Genomic DNA, 16,626 nt, shown 5'->3' with positions numbered 1-16,626 from the left:
AAGATTTTTCTGATCTTCCCACTAAGGGCCATAGAAGCAAACGTAAAGCATTATAACGTTTGTTGTAAGGTGGAACTAAAAATACCGGAATCTGCGAATAAGGTGACGCCAAATTTGTCTCAAGAGAAATTAAAGAGCTATAACAAATTTTCGCCAAATCACCCTTTTTCTGTGGATGCAACAGCAACATCAACGGAATGTAGGAAATGGCATAACGTTACTTGAAAAATGTTCAGATATAATTTGTAACCTAGTTTGGTTGCAAGGATAGTTAATTGAATTTTGGAAGCTTAATTTGGTTACAGATACGTTTGCTACAAAATATCCTAAATAATGTTTTAGAAGAGAACTTTGTTATTTACAAATTATTTTGCTATTGTCCACTTTTTTCTCTTTTTTTTCTTTTTTCAGTTTCAGCTCTTTTCTTTAGATCACACTTTATGTAATCGATTATTGGGTCCCAGTTAGGTATTCGATTATAAAATTTTACGATAAATACTCAATATTTTTATGAACTGAAATCTATTGTAAATACATGAAATAGTCAAACTGTGATTCATTTCATACCAATTCAAATTGTAAAATCGTCAATTTCGGCATTATTTTTTCTCCTCTCCATTTTTCCAAATATAAAATCCGTAACACCTCTGGTCCATACCATTCAGTAATCCTTCAGAACACAGTCATAAAGAAATCGCTATATTCACTCAATTTTTCCCCAGCTCTTGACAATCCAATGTCCATAGTTCAAACGCAAATTCTACAGATTTTCTGTTGTATAGATTCATTATATCAATTATTTATTCCATGACACATAATATACTCAATACAATTTTAGGAGTAAACATCGACAGTAGGTAGGGATAGGTAGAAAATTTCCAGAGTCCATAAACGTTGGTTGAATGGGTACTTACATCATTAGATAAAATTTTATTAAATTGGATATTAAAAAGTCTGTACCTGTATTTTGAGTATTTAGGGCTCTTCGCTTTATACCATTATTTCAGGAACTCATTCATTCAAGCAGTAGTAGGTTCAATTCTTAAATCGGTAAATAGATTATTTGAATCCATTGTTCACAGAAAATAGGTGCTATACTGAGTTCTTTACACACTGTTCATACGTCTATAAATAGGCAATGAACTAATTATACGACATATAAATATCATCATACGCAGTAACATCAGATTTACGTTTTATCCGATTAACATCCCTTTCATGCGTGAGTGTTCCCCCTAGAATAACTGTATATTAGTAGTTCCGTATATATAACATCTTGTACATGGTTTCCATTCAAACTTCCCAAGGTTCTGGAAGTCTATACATATAAGCTGGTTATTCACGTTATTTCAGGTATTTAAATAATCGTAAACAAACAAAACCACGTGACTTTTTCATTCGGCCAATGGCATGCTGTCACAGATGCGAAAAACCATAGATGTTATTATGGCAACCTTTTGTATCTGTGGTTCTATAACCAATAATCGAATGATTTTAAAACACGGGGATCGATTTGTTTGATTACTATTTTAAACACCTAAAAGTACTGAAGGGGTTAACATAATCGCAACACATGACTTTCTTATGTCGATACGATTTGTTTGGTCCCCTAGTGAATGCCAGGCTAAATTAAAGGTTGTCCTTTGTCAAATGCTTGATCCCGGTAATGCTTTTGTCTCGTCAAAATATACGAATTTGACTGATATATACAGTAATGTATATGTATAGTTATTTGCATCGTTTGGCTATTTTATGTACTACACTTGACACATTCAATGAATTGTTTGATGAAATAAATTTATACAGACATCTTCAATAACGTATTATTATTTGTATACTAGAGCAAAACTTATCAATTCATTGAAAATAGTATTATGACAATGTATACCTCAACTTGTTTTAATGTATATGTAATAGACGTGTGAACTAATTAAACGCATGTGTAGTATCCACTGTTACGACTGTTTGACTATTTCCAGGTCTGCAAAAAGAACCTCGAAGGACAGAGCTTCTTCGCTAAGGGAGGACGACCCTTCTGCAAGACACACGCCCGCTAGATGTCGCTGCGTCATGTACAACTCTGATACTGTTTATTCTACGACTACCTTCCGCCCGGTGTCACCCGCCCCCGCACCACCTTCCCCTCGTATGGAATCTCCGCAGAGGACGAGAAAGTTGGAAACGCCCCTCCACTTCGATGGAGGACTGTTTTCCGACATCAGAAGTAAAGATGGCAAGTTACTGAGCAAAGTAACTGTCGATCGAATGCACTGCTCCTCGCGCCGCGACGTCACCGACTCGCCCAGCGTTTACCACAGCGTCAGCAATACTGGTAAAGACTATATAGACGATATAGTCAAAACAGAAACAGTCACGAACGAGGAGGTCATTAAAGTCAAATTCACACCCGTCCTAGAGTTTAACGCTCCTCGTCTGCTGACGCCTTCACAATTCGAACGGCCGCAGACGCCAGTTCCATACATTAAGGACGGATTCGAAGATCTGCAGAGCTACAAGATCGTCAACTCGATATGCAAGGAGAAACAATTCCAGAACAATTTGGGTGATGAGGTCAAAAGGTCCCCCAGCCCTCTGCCTGGCTTTCTTACTACCGAACCGGTTAAGAGTACACCAAGTCCTCTAGCGGGATTTTTAAATTCGGAGCAAGTTAAAAGATCACCTAGCCCATCGGGGTTCTTGACGTCAGAATCAGTTAAAATGTCACCTAGTCCTGCGGGATTCTTATCGTCAGAGTCAGTTAAAATGTCACCTAGTCCTTCGGGATTTTTATCCTCAGAACCAATTAAAGTTTCACCAAGTCCTTTCGCGGGATTCTTGAATTCTGAACGTGTTAAAATACCACCGAGCCCTTTCACGGGTTTCCTAGCTTCAGAGTCAGTTAAAAGGACGCCCAGCCCGTTAGGATTTCTATCGGAGCCGATAGCGAGGTCACCGAGCCCTCTAGCTAATTTCCATGTATCAGAGCAGTTGACGAAGATTGACCATTACTTGCAAGAGAGTTTGGAAGCGTGCGGGGGTAAGGAGGCGAGAAGCTCCGTGTTACAACACGAGGGAGAATCGATCAGGGAAGTCAAACAAACGCAAATAACACAAGAAACCAAAGTGGATTCCAGTGTTCATTCTACAAGTGATTACCGAAAAGAAAACGCGACGAACATTCAGTCATACGCGACTGAAACCCCGAGGGAAAGAAAGAAGTCTAAAGTAAACAGTGTCAAAGTTAAGGAGCCAGGCGTTTTGCGCGCCATCTACAATATGCCTGTACACTATCATGCGATCATTCTATGTTTCTTCTTAATTGTATATAATCTTATTTATCAATACGTTAAGGAAAATTGTCATGGTAAAAAATAAACTCTAAATTACCAATATTTAGTCAAATATAAACGCATATTAAACTAGTCATCGAGTTACTCATACTTTGAAAGGTTTGGATGTTGGACCCGACACTTCCATACACATATCGTTTTAAGTTAGACGTTGGATAAAAAACATCCCTTTATACTTAACTCACAGATGTACATAATAAAAGTTAACCGACTTACAATTGTTGTGTATGAGTAATTTATAAATTAACAATTGGTGCTTATTAAATTGCTCGCATTAAAGTGATATATATTTGTTTACTCATATTAAGGAAGAATATTAAGTGCCATAAACTTTTTATTTATGGCACTGGGTAACTTTCTTAAAGTTGAGCTTTGTATACAGCTTACGGAATGTTGCCAGTTAACTAACACTAACAATGCAGTCACATTGATTTCTTATGTTGCAACACCGTGGAATGGAACAACAAACGTATTTGTTTTAAGTTGCCTACCGCCATTATCGAAAATTTCGTTTTTCGGTAGGGTAGTACTAAAAGGCAGTTTCATTGGTCAATTTGCTGCCCATTCATGCTTTTGTTTAAATTTTGTACTGAAACGACAGAAGGGTCTGACAAATCGGACCAATCAAATTGTCAATTTGGAAATTAGGATATGAAAAGTTTCATGGTTCTGCAACAATGTGACCAAGGCTAAGTAGTTACTTTAAAATGTTTGGTTATATATGAATGACGAGAAAAAAACGAAAATGATAATTTTGACCGTTACTTTTATGATTGGTGCACCAAATGGAAGGAAATACAATATTTATAGATTTAATTTTAGCCATTTAACTATAATAATGAGGTATTAATATTAATAATGCGTATTTTTATGAATATAGCCCATTTATAATACATTTAAATCTACCATTTTTTATAGTTGATGTTAGCTTTAAGAACTTATTTTTAGCCACAGTTATGACTACATGATATAATGTAAGAATTCGAAATTTGCCGTTTTTACTTTTGTTAATAGTAATATTAATCAGATATATTTATTTTAGGCAATATTACAATTATCATTAGATTGATAAGCAATTCTGAGCTTAAATAAAATATTTTCTTGTAATATTGTTTTATTTATATTTTTTACTTTTCAGGGACCAAAATGAGTAAGTAGACTGAGATAGCTCACATGACATAAAATAAACATATTAAACAAATAATGTAGCCAGGGATCAAAGCCCACATCATGGCCATTAGTTTCAACTCTTCGATTTGATCTCACTTCTAAATTTGATCTTTTCATTAAAGAATACTACAATTCGAATTGGAATTAAATACTGTTTTTAGAAAGTTTCGACGTATTGTACTTTCGAAAAATTGGTCCATCCACTGATTACCCTCAAACTTTGGTGTATAAAATTAAATTATTAATAATTTAAATGGCTATTTGAGTAAAAACAGAGTAATGTTGGGCCCATTATAAACTACTAAAGTTTGAAAATGAAAGGCACCCCATTTTAAATGATGATTTATAATTATAACAGATACTAAGATACATACTCCTTATTATAAATAGGTCAAGATATCCAGGAATGGACTAAAAGCTAAGTACTAAGACAAAAGTAATTTATGTTCCTTCCAAGAACATGTTTTATTTCTAAATACATTATTAACTATACAACAATGTATCACAGTTCAACACTACATTTAAATGTATGGATTTGTACAAATTATAAGATAATTATAAAGTTTACCTATTGTTGCTTTTTGACAGGGTCTGTCGGATCCCACGATATTTGCACCTCATCATCACCCAGCATAAATTTTGCTATTCTGAAAAAAAAATACTAAGTTAGAAATGTATTTTTTTAATGATCTGTTTTGTTACATGGATAGTAACTAACTCATTTCCATGTGCTTGTGGAATGGTGCCCTAGGTACAGCACAAGAAAAAGCGGGCCTCAAAAATGTAGATGGTCCGGAGACTTGAGAAGGACGGGTGGAAGGGCGTGGATGAATGTGGCAAGAGACAGGAAGCAGTGGAAGACGTTAGAAGAGGCCTTCTTCAAAGGATGAGTTGGAGTTGCCGATATAAATAAATAACAAAATATGTAATAGAAACGAAACTTTGATACTAAAGGCTATTTTTATTTATTTTATTTATTAACTAACTCATAATTTAAATACATATGGTACTTCTATGAAAAGTATGTCAAATGGAAAAAAAATATAGCATGACTGTATTGTATGAATAAAAAACCTTCATCAACTCATGAAAGCAATTCCAACAGGCCATACTCAGGTTACAATTGCTTTATGAGCAAATCAACTTTTTTATCAACTCAATTCTGTACGCATATATTTAACTTAGTTGGAAAATTTCATCATTAAAATAACAATTTATTTTATACATTATGTCAAAAAAATCAAGGCCCTAACTGTTAAACCCAATAAACTGAAACATTGTTCATTAGAAGTTCGATTTCTTGGTAAATCCAGAGACATATTTTCACCTAAGACACTCAAAACTGTTGGTCAAAAAGTTGATTCACCCTTATCAGATTGTATGGCCAATTTCGCCTACATCAGCAGATCAGCTTGATGGTATCATAATACCTGTTCCCGTCTTATATAACTATACCAGACACTTGCAAAATTAGAAATCTTGCTTCAAAGCAGGTATGTTTACGTACAATCTATTACAATAATCTAAATAAAAACTTAACTATATGACATGGCACGAAACAAGGATGTATTGGTAATGTATATGTGTATTTTTTTACCTTTTCCATTCGATTCCAAGTCCGATGAATGTAAAAGTTAAGAATCCATGCCAAAGCGTTGTTATTCCTGGTATAGGCTGTCTCTTATGGCCAAAGTTTTTGAAGCTTCTATTGTGAGAATGTTCAAAAGATCTTGCAAATAGGTGCACTACCCTATTGCTTAACATTTTGTTTATTATTTACCACTAAATCGTTAATCGTTATATGTTATTGTGCACGCATAGGTTAGGTTCTTTTTTGACAATAACAATAATGACATTGACATACCAGAATACGTTCAAAATCTTCATATTTTATTCACACAATGCCATTTTGTAATATCAATAAACATTTAAATAAAATCATTTACATCCGGTCTGGATCAAATAAATATACTACTCACTGCCCTCGATACTGTAATATAGGTACCATGGTGGAAGCCTTACGAAATCTATGTGGACCAAAGAATGTAATACTCACCTTAAAATCACTGGTATTGAACGCTGCGTTCAGAACGCACCTTGTGGCGCTTGCCCTTGAAGCTAGGAACATACTACGCGGACGTCCTTCGTCGAGCGACCGCGACCGATCAGTGTGCACGGTCTTCGGCTGACCAAAACATCCAGCGAGCCAGATTTCGATCGGACGTCCATGCGTTCAAGGCCACGTCCACGACCGTTAGTTTGCACGGTTAAGTGTATATTCATTGTCCAGATCCGCGTCCGCGGAACGCGCGATGACGGACGTCCGCGTAGTATGTTCCTAGCTTTATTCATTTTGTGCTCAATTAGTCAAAGGCATTATCGACACGCGTAAAGTTTTATAATGAGCGTCATAATATATGTACTGTGAAATATTGTAGGCTCAGAAGGGAAGAAAAGACAATTTTATAGTCAAAACCTTTTTTATTTAGAGGCGGTTTATTTACCTAGATAAAACAACTTTTCTTAATGACTATAATAAGCTACAATTAAAGAAATGATCGAAAATGAATCGATTATAGCTTATAATAACGTATTTACAAGTTTCATTAGTCTATAAGAACAAATAAGACATCGAAACTACCATATTATACAAAAACAAATTATGCGATGTAATAACTTTCAAACACTGGTATATTTAAAGTTGTATTGAAAATAATTATTAAATTCATCCTTAAATTATGACACCTTTGAAAATTATTACTATCACTCAATCACTTAAACTTTGAATGGCTAATCCAAAAAAAATTACAGATAAAAGTTGTTTTTGAATTCACCAATTAATTTAGACTTACCCAAATGTTAAATTACTCCTCCAAGCAATGAATGTCAAATTTTACTCCGTAAAAAATATTGTCCTTAAAAGTAAAATTGATAGGCTAAAAACCTAAAATATTGATAAAATATTATTCTTACAATAGTATAGGAAATGCATCAAGAATTAAGACTTACAATTTATACACTGAAGGCTTTCAATACAGCTAGACATAACTGGGGAGTTCTTAGTTATTAAGTAAAGAGAATGTTTATACTTGAAATATTTCTGGTATCTCCATTCAATACTGTGAAATACTTCATGGCTTTATCATATTTACTGTTGCTTTTTTAATTTACCTTTCAGAAACGCACGGCTTTATACACGAGCCTTCATAAAAATGTCAATGAATTTATAATTTAATTTGCCACATATTCACAATTTCGTTAAGTTCAACCAAAAAAGTATTACAGCCAATAGATAAAAATATTGAGCTAAGACAGAATTTTGCTAATTTAATAGGGCTCACTTTCGCAGTGAAAAAAAAGCATACTTATAAAACCTCGAAATGGTTTAAAGTGCAAAAAAATCTGTGGCTTCATCTAATTTACACTTTCATCATGTCATCATATTTCCTCTTTTAGCTCTTTTCTTTGCAATTGAAACAATGCCTTGCTCAACATTTTCATGTTGCTGTATTACGTTTGTGAGTTTACATTTATGATTAAGTCTGTCACTTTTAGTCATCAAATTCACTGGAGCAATGGCCAGAGCACACCGGCTGCGTGTGCGTGTCTGTATCACGCTAGCGGTGTGCCGTCTCTGTTAGGTTTCTGTACAATACAACGCGCACGCATCCGATGTGCACAGGCCTTGGTACTTTAGTATTACTGTTCAGTTGGTCAGTCGTCAAACTTGATGGAGTGCACGCCGGTGTCGATGGCGCCGCCGCGGTAGGAGCCGCGCTTCTTCTTGGTCTTCTCGTGCTTGAAGGACTTGCCGCGCGTGTGCTTCAGGTCCTGGTTCGCTCGCTCGCCCCACGAGCCGCGGGCGCCGCTCTGGAAACAATACGACAATGGTAAGTGAGGTTACACGCGCAAACCTATTGATGGCGCAGTAGAAACACTTTCAGGGAGATTTAATGCGATCGAAATTGATTTTTATGAACTTTATTGAAAATTCAAAAAGAAAGATGTAAAACGAAATTTTATGGGAAATGTGGACTTTAAAGCCTATATAGAAGTTGAACAAATTTCATGCTAAATGGCAAGTTAACGTAGTATAAATAAAAATAAAAAAAGATTATGAAGACAATTGATAAAAAATTAGTCTTAATTAATTGTAAACTTTACCTATTTAATCGAACGTAATTTTCTTGTTCTGGTTCTCTCCGCTATCAAAACTCTTTCTGTCATTGAAGCTTTTGTTGAAGCCACCTCCGCGGTTTCCTCCCCACGAGTTGCGGTCGCCCCCGCGGCCTCCTCGGTCTCCGCCGCGGCCCCTGAAGCCTCCCCGGTCGCCTCCGCGGCCCCCGCGGTCATTGCCGCGGCCCCTGAAGCCCCCCCTGTCTCCGAAGCCCCCGCGCCCGCCGCGGCCGCCGCGCCCGCGGTCGAAGCCTCCCCGGCCTCCTCTATCGAAGCCACCGCGCCCGCGGAAGCCTCCCCGGTCTCCCCCGCGGAAGCCTCCCCGGTCTCCCCCGCGGCCGCGGAACCCTCCTCGGCCCCCGAACCCGGACTTGAAGCCTCCGTCCTCGTTCTCTTCTTCACCGTTTTCACCCTCCTGGGAGAGAGATTCTTATGAATACGAAACCAAGACAACCCTACATAGTTAGTTCATTAAAGTAAATGCCCGTAATTATAAGCCACTTGAACGTTTGTACGTGGAGTTGCCTTGGCTTGTGAAATTTGGGGGCATTTACCTTAGCGTCGAAAGAATTGTCCTTAAGTCTAGGGTCGACCTCGACCTTCTCCTCGGCCACGCGGCGGAACGGGGTGGGTTTATGGTTATCACCGGGAGTGGAAGTGTTGGTCAATGTACCCTAGAAATTGTAGTGGATGGTGTTAACATACGACCGTATTAAGATTGGGTCAGATAAATCTGCGCATTATCGTGAATAGCACTGTCTAAAGCCGCGTATCGACTGCGCGCGGCAAACCATCGAACATTGGCTCGCGCGGCGGCCGCGCAATATGGGGACGGGTCTGCCGCGCGCGGCAGCTTGAACATTGGCGCTAGAGATGGGTAACTACCCAGGTAAATACCCGACGGTGGGTATTTACCGGGTAAATACCCGATATTTACCTACCCGCGGGTAAATACGCGGGTATTTTAATTTTTCTTCCAAATTTGACGTTTTAATTGGTGTTTTGGGCTAAAATAGATTAATTTAAGTCAGTCTTTGTAATTGTACACATAATGTTTATTCAAATTGAGAACGAATAGGTTGCTATGAGATAAAATGTGATTTTAGTGTATCGTTCCAACTATGAAAATGGTGTAATATCATTCTCTGACATACGGAAATAATTTAAAATGCTTTTAATATAAATTATAAGTCTGATAAATTAAAACTGTAAATGAAAATATGTGAATAAAAATATTTTAAAAATCTCATTTTGAAGCTCATAACTCATACATAGTATGTTTTATGACAAAAATGTATATAAACTTTTTTGTAGGAAATTGTGTCTACTTTAGTTCGTACATACAAAACTTTTCAATATTCATGATAGTTTCCATGAAATATGAAAAAAATACATTTTACCCCCCCTAACCCCACCATAACCCCCTCCAACCAGTACTAGGAAGTTTATCTTTATCGTATAAATACGACTATTTAATGCAATCTAAAAAAAGCACACGTAAAACATATTATTTTTAATTATTTTTGAAAATATACATTAAAACTTCTGTAATCTTTATTGTATATTTGACTGAACAGTTTCGTTTTGAATTGTGTATAATAATTACAACCACTAACTTAGTATTTATCTCCATTTTAACACAAATCAGCATGTGCAACATGAAATGAATCTACCCGTCAATTTGGGTAGATACGGGTAAATACCGGGTAGATAGGTATTTACCGGGTAAATACCCGGGTGGGTAGATTGGGTATTTACCCACGACCCATCTCTAATTGGCGCGCTCGAACGTGCCGCGCGGCGAACCAGTTCGTGTCGGTTTTTGGTGGCGCGGCAAAGGAGCGTCAGTGTGTTGTGCGTGCGCAATTGGGACGGACCTAAATGAATGTTTGGTCACGGATCGCCTGCCGCGCGCCGCTGCCGCGCTATATGAAAGTTGAGCTTTAAATTGGCTCTCGCACCAAAACGCAGGTTTGGCGCGGTCGAACATGGCTCGCGCGGCAGCCGCCCGCAGTCGATACGCGGCTTAAAAGCGCACTTAACATTTTATATTTTTTAAATTCATTGTTTAGTCCGTCAGTTAGATCGTCCAAAAATACTGAACACATATTTTTCGCTTTTTCTAATTAATGAAAAAATACAAAGATATAGAGCATCAACGTTCCAGAGTGGGGGCTTGTGACGTCACGTCTAAGTAAACATTGTACCTAGGCGTGACGTCACGCGAAACTGCAACGCACTGTATTACCGTCGTAATTTTTCGTTTAAGAGAAAAAAGAAAAAATACGTGTCTAAAATTCTTTGATAATCTAACTGACGGACTAATTATTTTTTTTTTAGTCGTCTCGCCTATTATTGATCGGGGTTTTGGCTGCAACGCAGAGGTAACGAAACCGCGTTAAAATAATTGAGTGTAGGTAATATTTTAATACAATATACTACAATAAAATAAAATGTAGGCAGGCAATATTGCCCGAGTTGCAAGTTGCAACCCAATCCCCAATCAGTGATGATTATTGAGTAGAGATAGAAGTAAAACCAAGTTGCCTAATATTCATATTTAAGATGGAACAAAGCAAAAACAATGTCACAATTTTTTATTGTAATATTGTGTATGTAATTTCTGACACATTTATGCAAGGACGATTCCAAGGGCCCCCTGGAGGCTGGGCTATAATTAGACCCTCGACCCCCCTGAGGTACGAAAATGTTGCAAAATTTGCATTATTTATAACATTACAGTGTGTGGCCTTGTGGCAGCATCATTATCATCAGGCAGGTCGTATGCTTGTTTGCCACCATGGGGTATAAAAAGTCTATTAGACGCAAAGGCAAATTGGTTTTCATGAACTTGGTGTTTCTCACCAGGCACAGACAATGTACTACGTGTTTCCATATAAGTCTTCCCTTTATACTCCACCTTATAAATTACATCAGTTCAACGGTGAAGTACCATGAACTCCCAACTACTTAGGTTTTCGTACTTAGTTAGGAGTTCATGGCACTTCACCATCGAATTACATGGCGTATGATCAATTAGTGATGATAGACACCTTAATAAAAAAATAAATAAATAAAATAGTTTAATGAATACATACCTGTGTGGTTACCTGTGTGGTGACGGGTTAAGAATTTCACCACCCCCTTTCTTCCCGTGGGTGTCGTAGAAGGCGACTATGGGATATGGGTTAAATTGTGGCGTAGGCGAGAGGCTGGCAACCTGTCACTGCAATGTCACAGTTTCGTTTTCTTTCAACCCCTTATTTGCCAAGAGTGGCACTGAAGCTTTAGTAGTTTCATGTGTTCTGCCTACCCCTTTATGGGATACAGGCGTGATTGTATGTATGTATGTATGAATACATACCTTTACAAAATTGCTGTAGGGTTTCTTTGCGGGCGTTGCCTCACTGCCAGATGCTTTCCTCTTACGGTTGCCCTGTAAAATGATAAACAACTTTAAATTCAACTTTAAAGATGTTAAATAGAACATGGCCTGTCAAGTGGACCCCAACTAGGTTACTTGGGGGTTTTGAACATTATTACAATTACTTCAAAAACTTTGCTATAAAATTGTAAAATGGTCATTACCTGCTGCGACGTGTCCATGCTTTCATCCTGACTGAATGACTTTTTTTCTTAGGCGGTTCATCCTCCTCAGAATCATCGTCAGATGATTCTTGCTTCTTAGCCGGAGCCTTTGCAGGTGTCTTCTTGGCTGCAGGCTTCTCGTCTTCACTTGAGTCACTATCATCAGATGAGTCCTTCTTAGCAGGGGCAGCGGGCTTGGCTGGAGTCTTCTTAGCCGGCTTTTCATCTTCACTGCTGTCACTGTCCGAAGATGATTCTTTCTTAGCCGCTTTAGCTACAGGCTTAGCCGGGGTTGCTTTAGGTTTCTGAATGGCTTTAGGTTTTTCGTCTTCACTGCTGTCATCATCTGATGAAGATTCAGCTTTTTTGGCAGCGGGTTTGACTGGTGTCTTAACTGGGGTTTTTACAGCTGGCTTAGGTTTTTCATCCTCGCTGCTGTCACTGTCAGAATCTTCTGATTCTGCCTTCTTGGCTGGTACAGGCTTGACTGGTGTTTTAGCAGCTTGCTTGGGCTTTTCATCCTCACTGCTATCATCATCCGAAGAGGACTCTGCCTTTTTGGCTGGTGTAGGTTTGGCTGGAGCCTTTGCTGGAGCTTTAGCGGCTTGCTTGGGCTTTTCGTCTTCACTGCTATCATCATCAGAAGAAGATGCTGCTTTCTTTGCTGGTGCAGGCTTGGCAGGGGTCTTTACTGGCGTCTTAGCAGCCTGTTTGGGTTTTTCATCTTCGCTTGAGTCATCATCAGATGAAGAGTCTTTCTTAGCAGGTGCTTTAGCTGCAGGTTTAGCAGGCTGCTTGGGCTTCTCATCCTCACTATCACTGTCGTCAGAAGATGACTCCTGTTTCTTGGCTACAGGTTTAAGTGCAGGTTTGGCAGGAGTTGCTTTAGGTGCAGGTTTCTCATCTTCATCACTTGAGTCATCAGATGATGATTCCTGCTTTTTGGCAGCGGCTACATTGTTGACTTGCGGCTTGACTGGTTGTTTCTTGGGTTGTGCCGTGGCATCATCACTACTGTCACTGTCTGATGATGACTCGGCTTTCTTGGCCACAGGCTTAGCTGCAGGTTTGGCTGGGGTGGCTGCTGCCTTTTTCTAAAAATAAGCAATGCTTTTAGTAAAGTTACAAATAGACTAATTGATGATCATCATGTAAAGTGATTGCTTTCAGAGGTAGTGACGAAAATGATTTTAAAATCACATATTACTCATAGACTATTTTAACATCATTAAAAATAATCAAAGGCATTATAACTTTTCTGTTTAACTTAATAAATTGAGGATAGAATATTTCTGTAATAAGAAAGACTTGTGTTTTGATATTTTTTAGCCAAATGAAATTGATTTTATTAGATTTTATCTTTACCTGTGCCGGTTTCTGCTCTTCGTCAGAGCTGTCTGAATCCGAGGACTCCTGTTTCTTTTGAGCAGGACCTTTGCCATTTAATACTGGCTTTGCTGCCTGCTTTTTGGGTGCCTCATCATCACTTGAGTCATCGGAGCTGGAATATTATGCCATTATTTTTATTTTGTAACTTTGGTGGTGTTACCACATTTAGAAACAAAATAATATGAAATATGAAGCCAGTGACCATTGTGACCAACAATAGATGCTAAATCTAATATTTTACTGTTTATAATTTGTTTGTAATTTTACTTATTTAAACAATTGGCAAATAAAAACTTAATTAATCTGGTCTCAGTCAGCCTCGTTCTTTCATTTAGGAGACATAACCTAAAAGCAAATAGCTCAATAAAATTATCCGAATTATCTTACCTTTCTGCTGCTTTTTTAGGGGCTGGAGCCTTTTTCTTATACTCTGTGAATATATCCAGCAGTGTTGGTAGATTTTTGGCTCGCGGTTTCTGAAAAACGAATGCACCCAAAATGTCAACTGCACCATAAATTATGTATCTTGCAGAAAATATACAAGTTACTCAGAGGTAGTGACGATTGTTAACTTCAATCATTGGATATCATGTAACAAGTAACATCATAGTTGCGAAAAATCGAATTATTAACCCACGGCGCAATATTGTACGCGTTTCGAAGTGTGAAGAGGAATGAGACGTAAATAAGTCTATCTTCCAACTCTACGTTTTATATTAAATCACATTCATTATTAATTTATTAGAACATACATATCAAAGTTGTTTCACTAGTAGCAGTAGTAGCCATTACACGTGGACTTTTCAATACATGTTCACAGAATTTGGCATGTTGTGTGAACCCTTAACATGTCGGAAATTGAAGGACTCGTGGCATATTTCACTTTTAGAGGTTAGTATATTCACAAAATACATTACATTCATAAACTTTTGTTGTTTCCATACTGCAGTTTAATTAAAAAGCTTACAAGCAGGCGCCGGGTATAGAACACGTGTGGCCATCCCACACGTGGTCTTTGGGTTAAGCACTCACCGCTTTAGTTTTCTTCAATATTTCTGCAGCCAGCGATTTATCCACACCCAGCATAAACTGATGTATTAAAGAGAGGACTTCTCCTTGAATATTAGCTGGAACTGCCATGTTATTATCTTGTAGCACTGAATTTTATTTTATTTTAAGTTAAGCGAGACGCGCGGCCTCTTGTCTCGTCCGTGACGGCACAGATAATGAAAAGACAAAGTGAATAGTGATCAGTGTTGTCACATACAATTTGAACAAAATGGTAGACCAGGGTGAAAAAAATAGGTAGAAACTGGTAGAATTAGAAACGAAAAATAGGTAGATCTACCTGTTTTAATACCATCTAAGGTAAGTCCAGTTTTAATGATTAAAAATGCTTCTAAACTATTAAAAATATATTTATTGGTTTACTTGGTGAGTTCTTTATGGTGTTTATACATGTTTTTGTTAAAATATTTTAAACACAAGCAAGCGTCTCCATTGTTCGCAATGAACCGCTTTGTATGAAGCAGCCCCTCTAACGTTTCCGTACATAATCTGTTCCTTTGACAAGTTTTCATCAGATTTATTGAAGAAAATAGCCTTTCTACATTTGCACTGCTATGAGGAATGTCATTGTCAAATGTGGTCAAATGACACTGTCACTGTCACTACCAGGCTGTCAGTGTCAAAACTGTCAAACATCAAGACTTTCCATAGATTTAGAATTATTAAACTAGATTGTTTAGTTAGGTCAAAAAGTGTGTCCACATGAGAGGTAATTGTTTGGGCTGGTGTCCCTCTCGCACTTGCTGACAATGTCAACATTGTTCAGTGACGTCATCACTGTCATAAATTGGGGATACCAGTCAATTTTCAAAGTTACTACCAAATCTACTAACACCTAATTGAAAGTATTTTTTAATTATACAAATCTTTGATTTACTGGCATCAAAATAATTACATTATAATTATTTTCAAATTTTTTGAAATATATCGAAACCCTAGTTTGAATATAACATTAAAATAAAATAAGAAGTTAAAAAGTCAGGTAATATACAGATAAAAATACTACTAATATGGGAACCTCATTAACACTGGCAACACGTGCGAGAGGGACACCAGCCCAAACAATGCCCTCTCATGTGGACCGTTTTCGCTAGTCTGATACGATCGACTTTCTGTTTCAGTAATAAGGTTTAATTTCGTATGGCAAAAAATGTGATGGAGCTGTCCCCTGTAAAAGTCTTTGAGACTTTCAAGCCGACTCACCCCACAGAATTATAATTAAACCAGAATGAGTAGTTAGGCCAAAAAGTGTGTCCACATGAGAGGTTAAAGTTGGGGCTGGTGTCCCTCTCGCACTTATTACCACTATCAAAATCATTTGAATGACGTCATCACTGTCATCATTTGGGGATACCAGTCAATATTCAAAGTTACTACCAAATCTACTAATACCCAATTAAAGGTTTTTAATAATTGCGCATTTTTTTGGTTTTATGGCTTCATAATAATGACTTGCCAATTCGTTACAAGATATTAATACCCTTGCCTCGATATAATACGAAAATAATTTAAGAAGTTTATAAACTTAGTTATCATACAGGTAAAAATACTACTATTATAGTATTTTTTTAATACTGGTCACACGTGCGAGAGGGACACCAGCCCCAACTTTGACCCTCTCATGTGGCCACACTTTTGCTAGTCTGTCAAGAACACCTTTATGCGCAGGTGATAAGGTTCAATTTAGTATGGCAAAAAAAGTGTGAGCTCAGTCCCTATTGTAGGTCGATGACTCACCCACAGATTATTCACTAAACACGTTCCGATTTAAGTAAAATGCTGTAATTATAAGACAGGTAAAACTTAATTTCGTAACACGCATGGAGAATTTTCTACAATAGTAATATTTTAGAAAATAGGTAGATTTAGGACCGAAATAGGTAGA

The 16,626-nt window shown here is 37.5% G+C and overlaps 3 protein-coding genes and 1 long non-coding RNA gene across 10 annotated transcripts in view; 1 reads left to right on the top strand and 3 right to left on the bottom strand.

The window, feature by feature from the left end:
* The window catches only part of LOC125226615 (PDZ and LIM domain protein Zasp), a 69,120-nt gene extending 64,663 nt beyond the window's left edge, over window positions 1-4,457 (top strand). For all 6 annotated transcript variants that reach the window (XM_048130644.1, XM_048130645.1, XM_048130648.1 and 3 more), the window contains one exon: window positions 1,980-4,457. In XM_048130644.1, coding sequence (XP_047986601.1) covers window positions 1,980-2,057 — 78 coding nt within the window. In that variant the 3' untranslated portion in view covers window positions 2,058-4,457. The remainder of the gene's footprint in view (window positions 1-1,979) is intronic.
* A 392-nt stretch (window positions 4,458-4,849) lies between these two features.
* On the bottom strand, window positions 4,850-6,474 carry LOC125226617. Its single transcript, XR_007177094.1, has 2 exons — window positions 6,118-6,474; window positions 4,850-5,167 (listed from the first exon to the last, which is right to left on the bottom strand). It is a non-coding gene; the product is annotated as an uncharacterized LOC125226617 (long non-coding RNA).
* Window positions 6,475-8,234: 1,760 nt separating this feature from the next.
* LOC125225966 (TATA-binding protein-associated factor 2N-like) lies at window positions 8,235-9,558 on the bottom strand. Its single transcript, XM_048129780.1, has 4 exons — window positions 9,496-9,558; window positions 9,251-9,370; window positions 8,699-9,111; window positions 8,235-8,388 (listed from the first exon to the last, which is right to left on the bottom strand). The coding sequence occupies exons 1-4, from the start codon at window positions 9,556-9,558 to the stop codon at window positions 8,235-8,237; spliced, it is 750 nt and encodes a 249-aa protein (XP_047985737.1).
* Window positions 8,976-14,908, bottom strand: LOC125226378 (nucleolar protein dao-5). Of its 2 annotated transcripts, none has more exons than XM_048130347.1 (6): window positions 14,706-14,908; window positions 14,061-14,149; window positions 13,650-13,785; window positions 12,285-13,378; window positions 12,061-12,132; window positions 8,976-9,111 (listed from the first exon to the last, which is right to left on the bottom strand). In XM_048130347.1, the coding sequence occupies exons 1-5, from the start codon at window positions 14,811-14,813 to the stop codon at window positions 12,063-12,065; spliced, it is 1,497 nt and encodes a 498-aa protein (XP_047986304.1). In that variant the 5' UTR covers window positions 14,814-14,908; the 3' UTR covers window positions 8,976-9,111; window positions 12,061-12,062. The 2 variants fall into 2 exon arrangements, with proteins under 2 accessions (XP_047986304.1, XP_047986305.1); XM_048130348.1 differs by lacking the exon at window positions 8,976-9,111 and adding an exon at window positions 9,251-9,370.
* Between the last annotated feature and the right edge of the window lie 1,718 nt (window positions 14,909-16,626).

The sequence above is a fragment of the Leguminivora glycinivorella genome, chromosome 5 (assembly GCF_023078275.1).
Source record: "Leguminivora glycinivorella isolate SPB_JAAS2020 chromosome 5, LegGlyc_1.1, whole genome shotgun sequence".
Lineage (NCBI taxonomy): Eukaryota > Metazoa > Arthropoda > Insecta > Lepidoptera > Tortricidae > Leguminivora > Leguminivora glycinivorella.
Note: the sequence above shows the minus strand (reverse complement) of the source record. Positions and strands in the feature narration are given on the sequence as shown.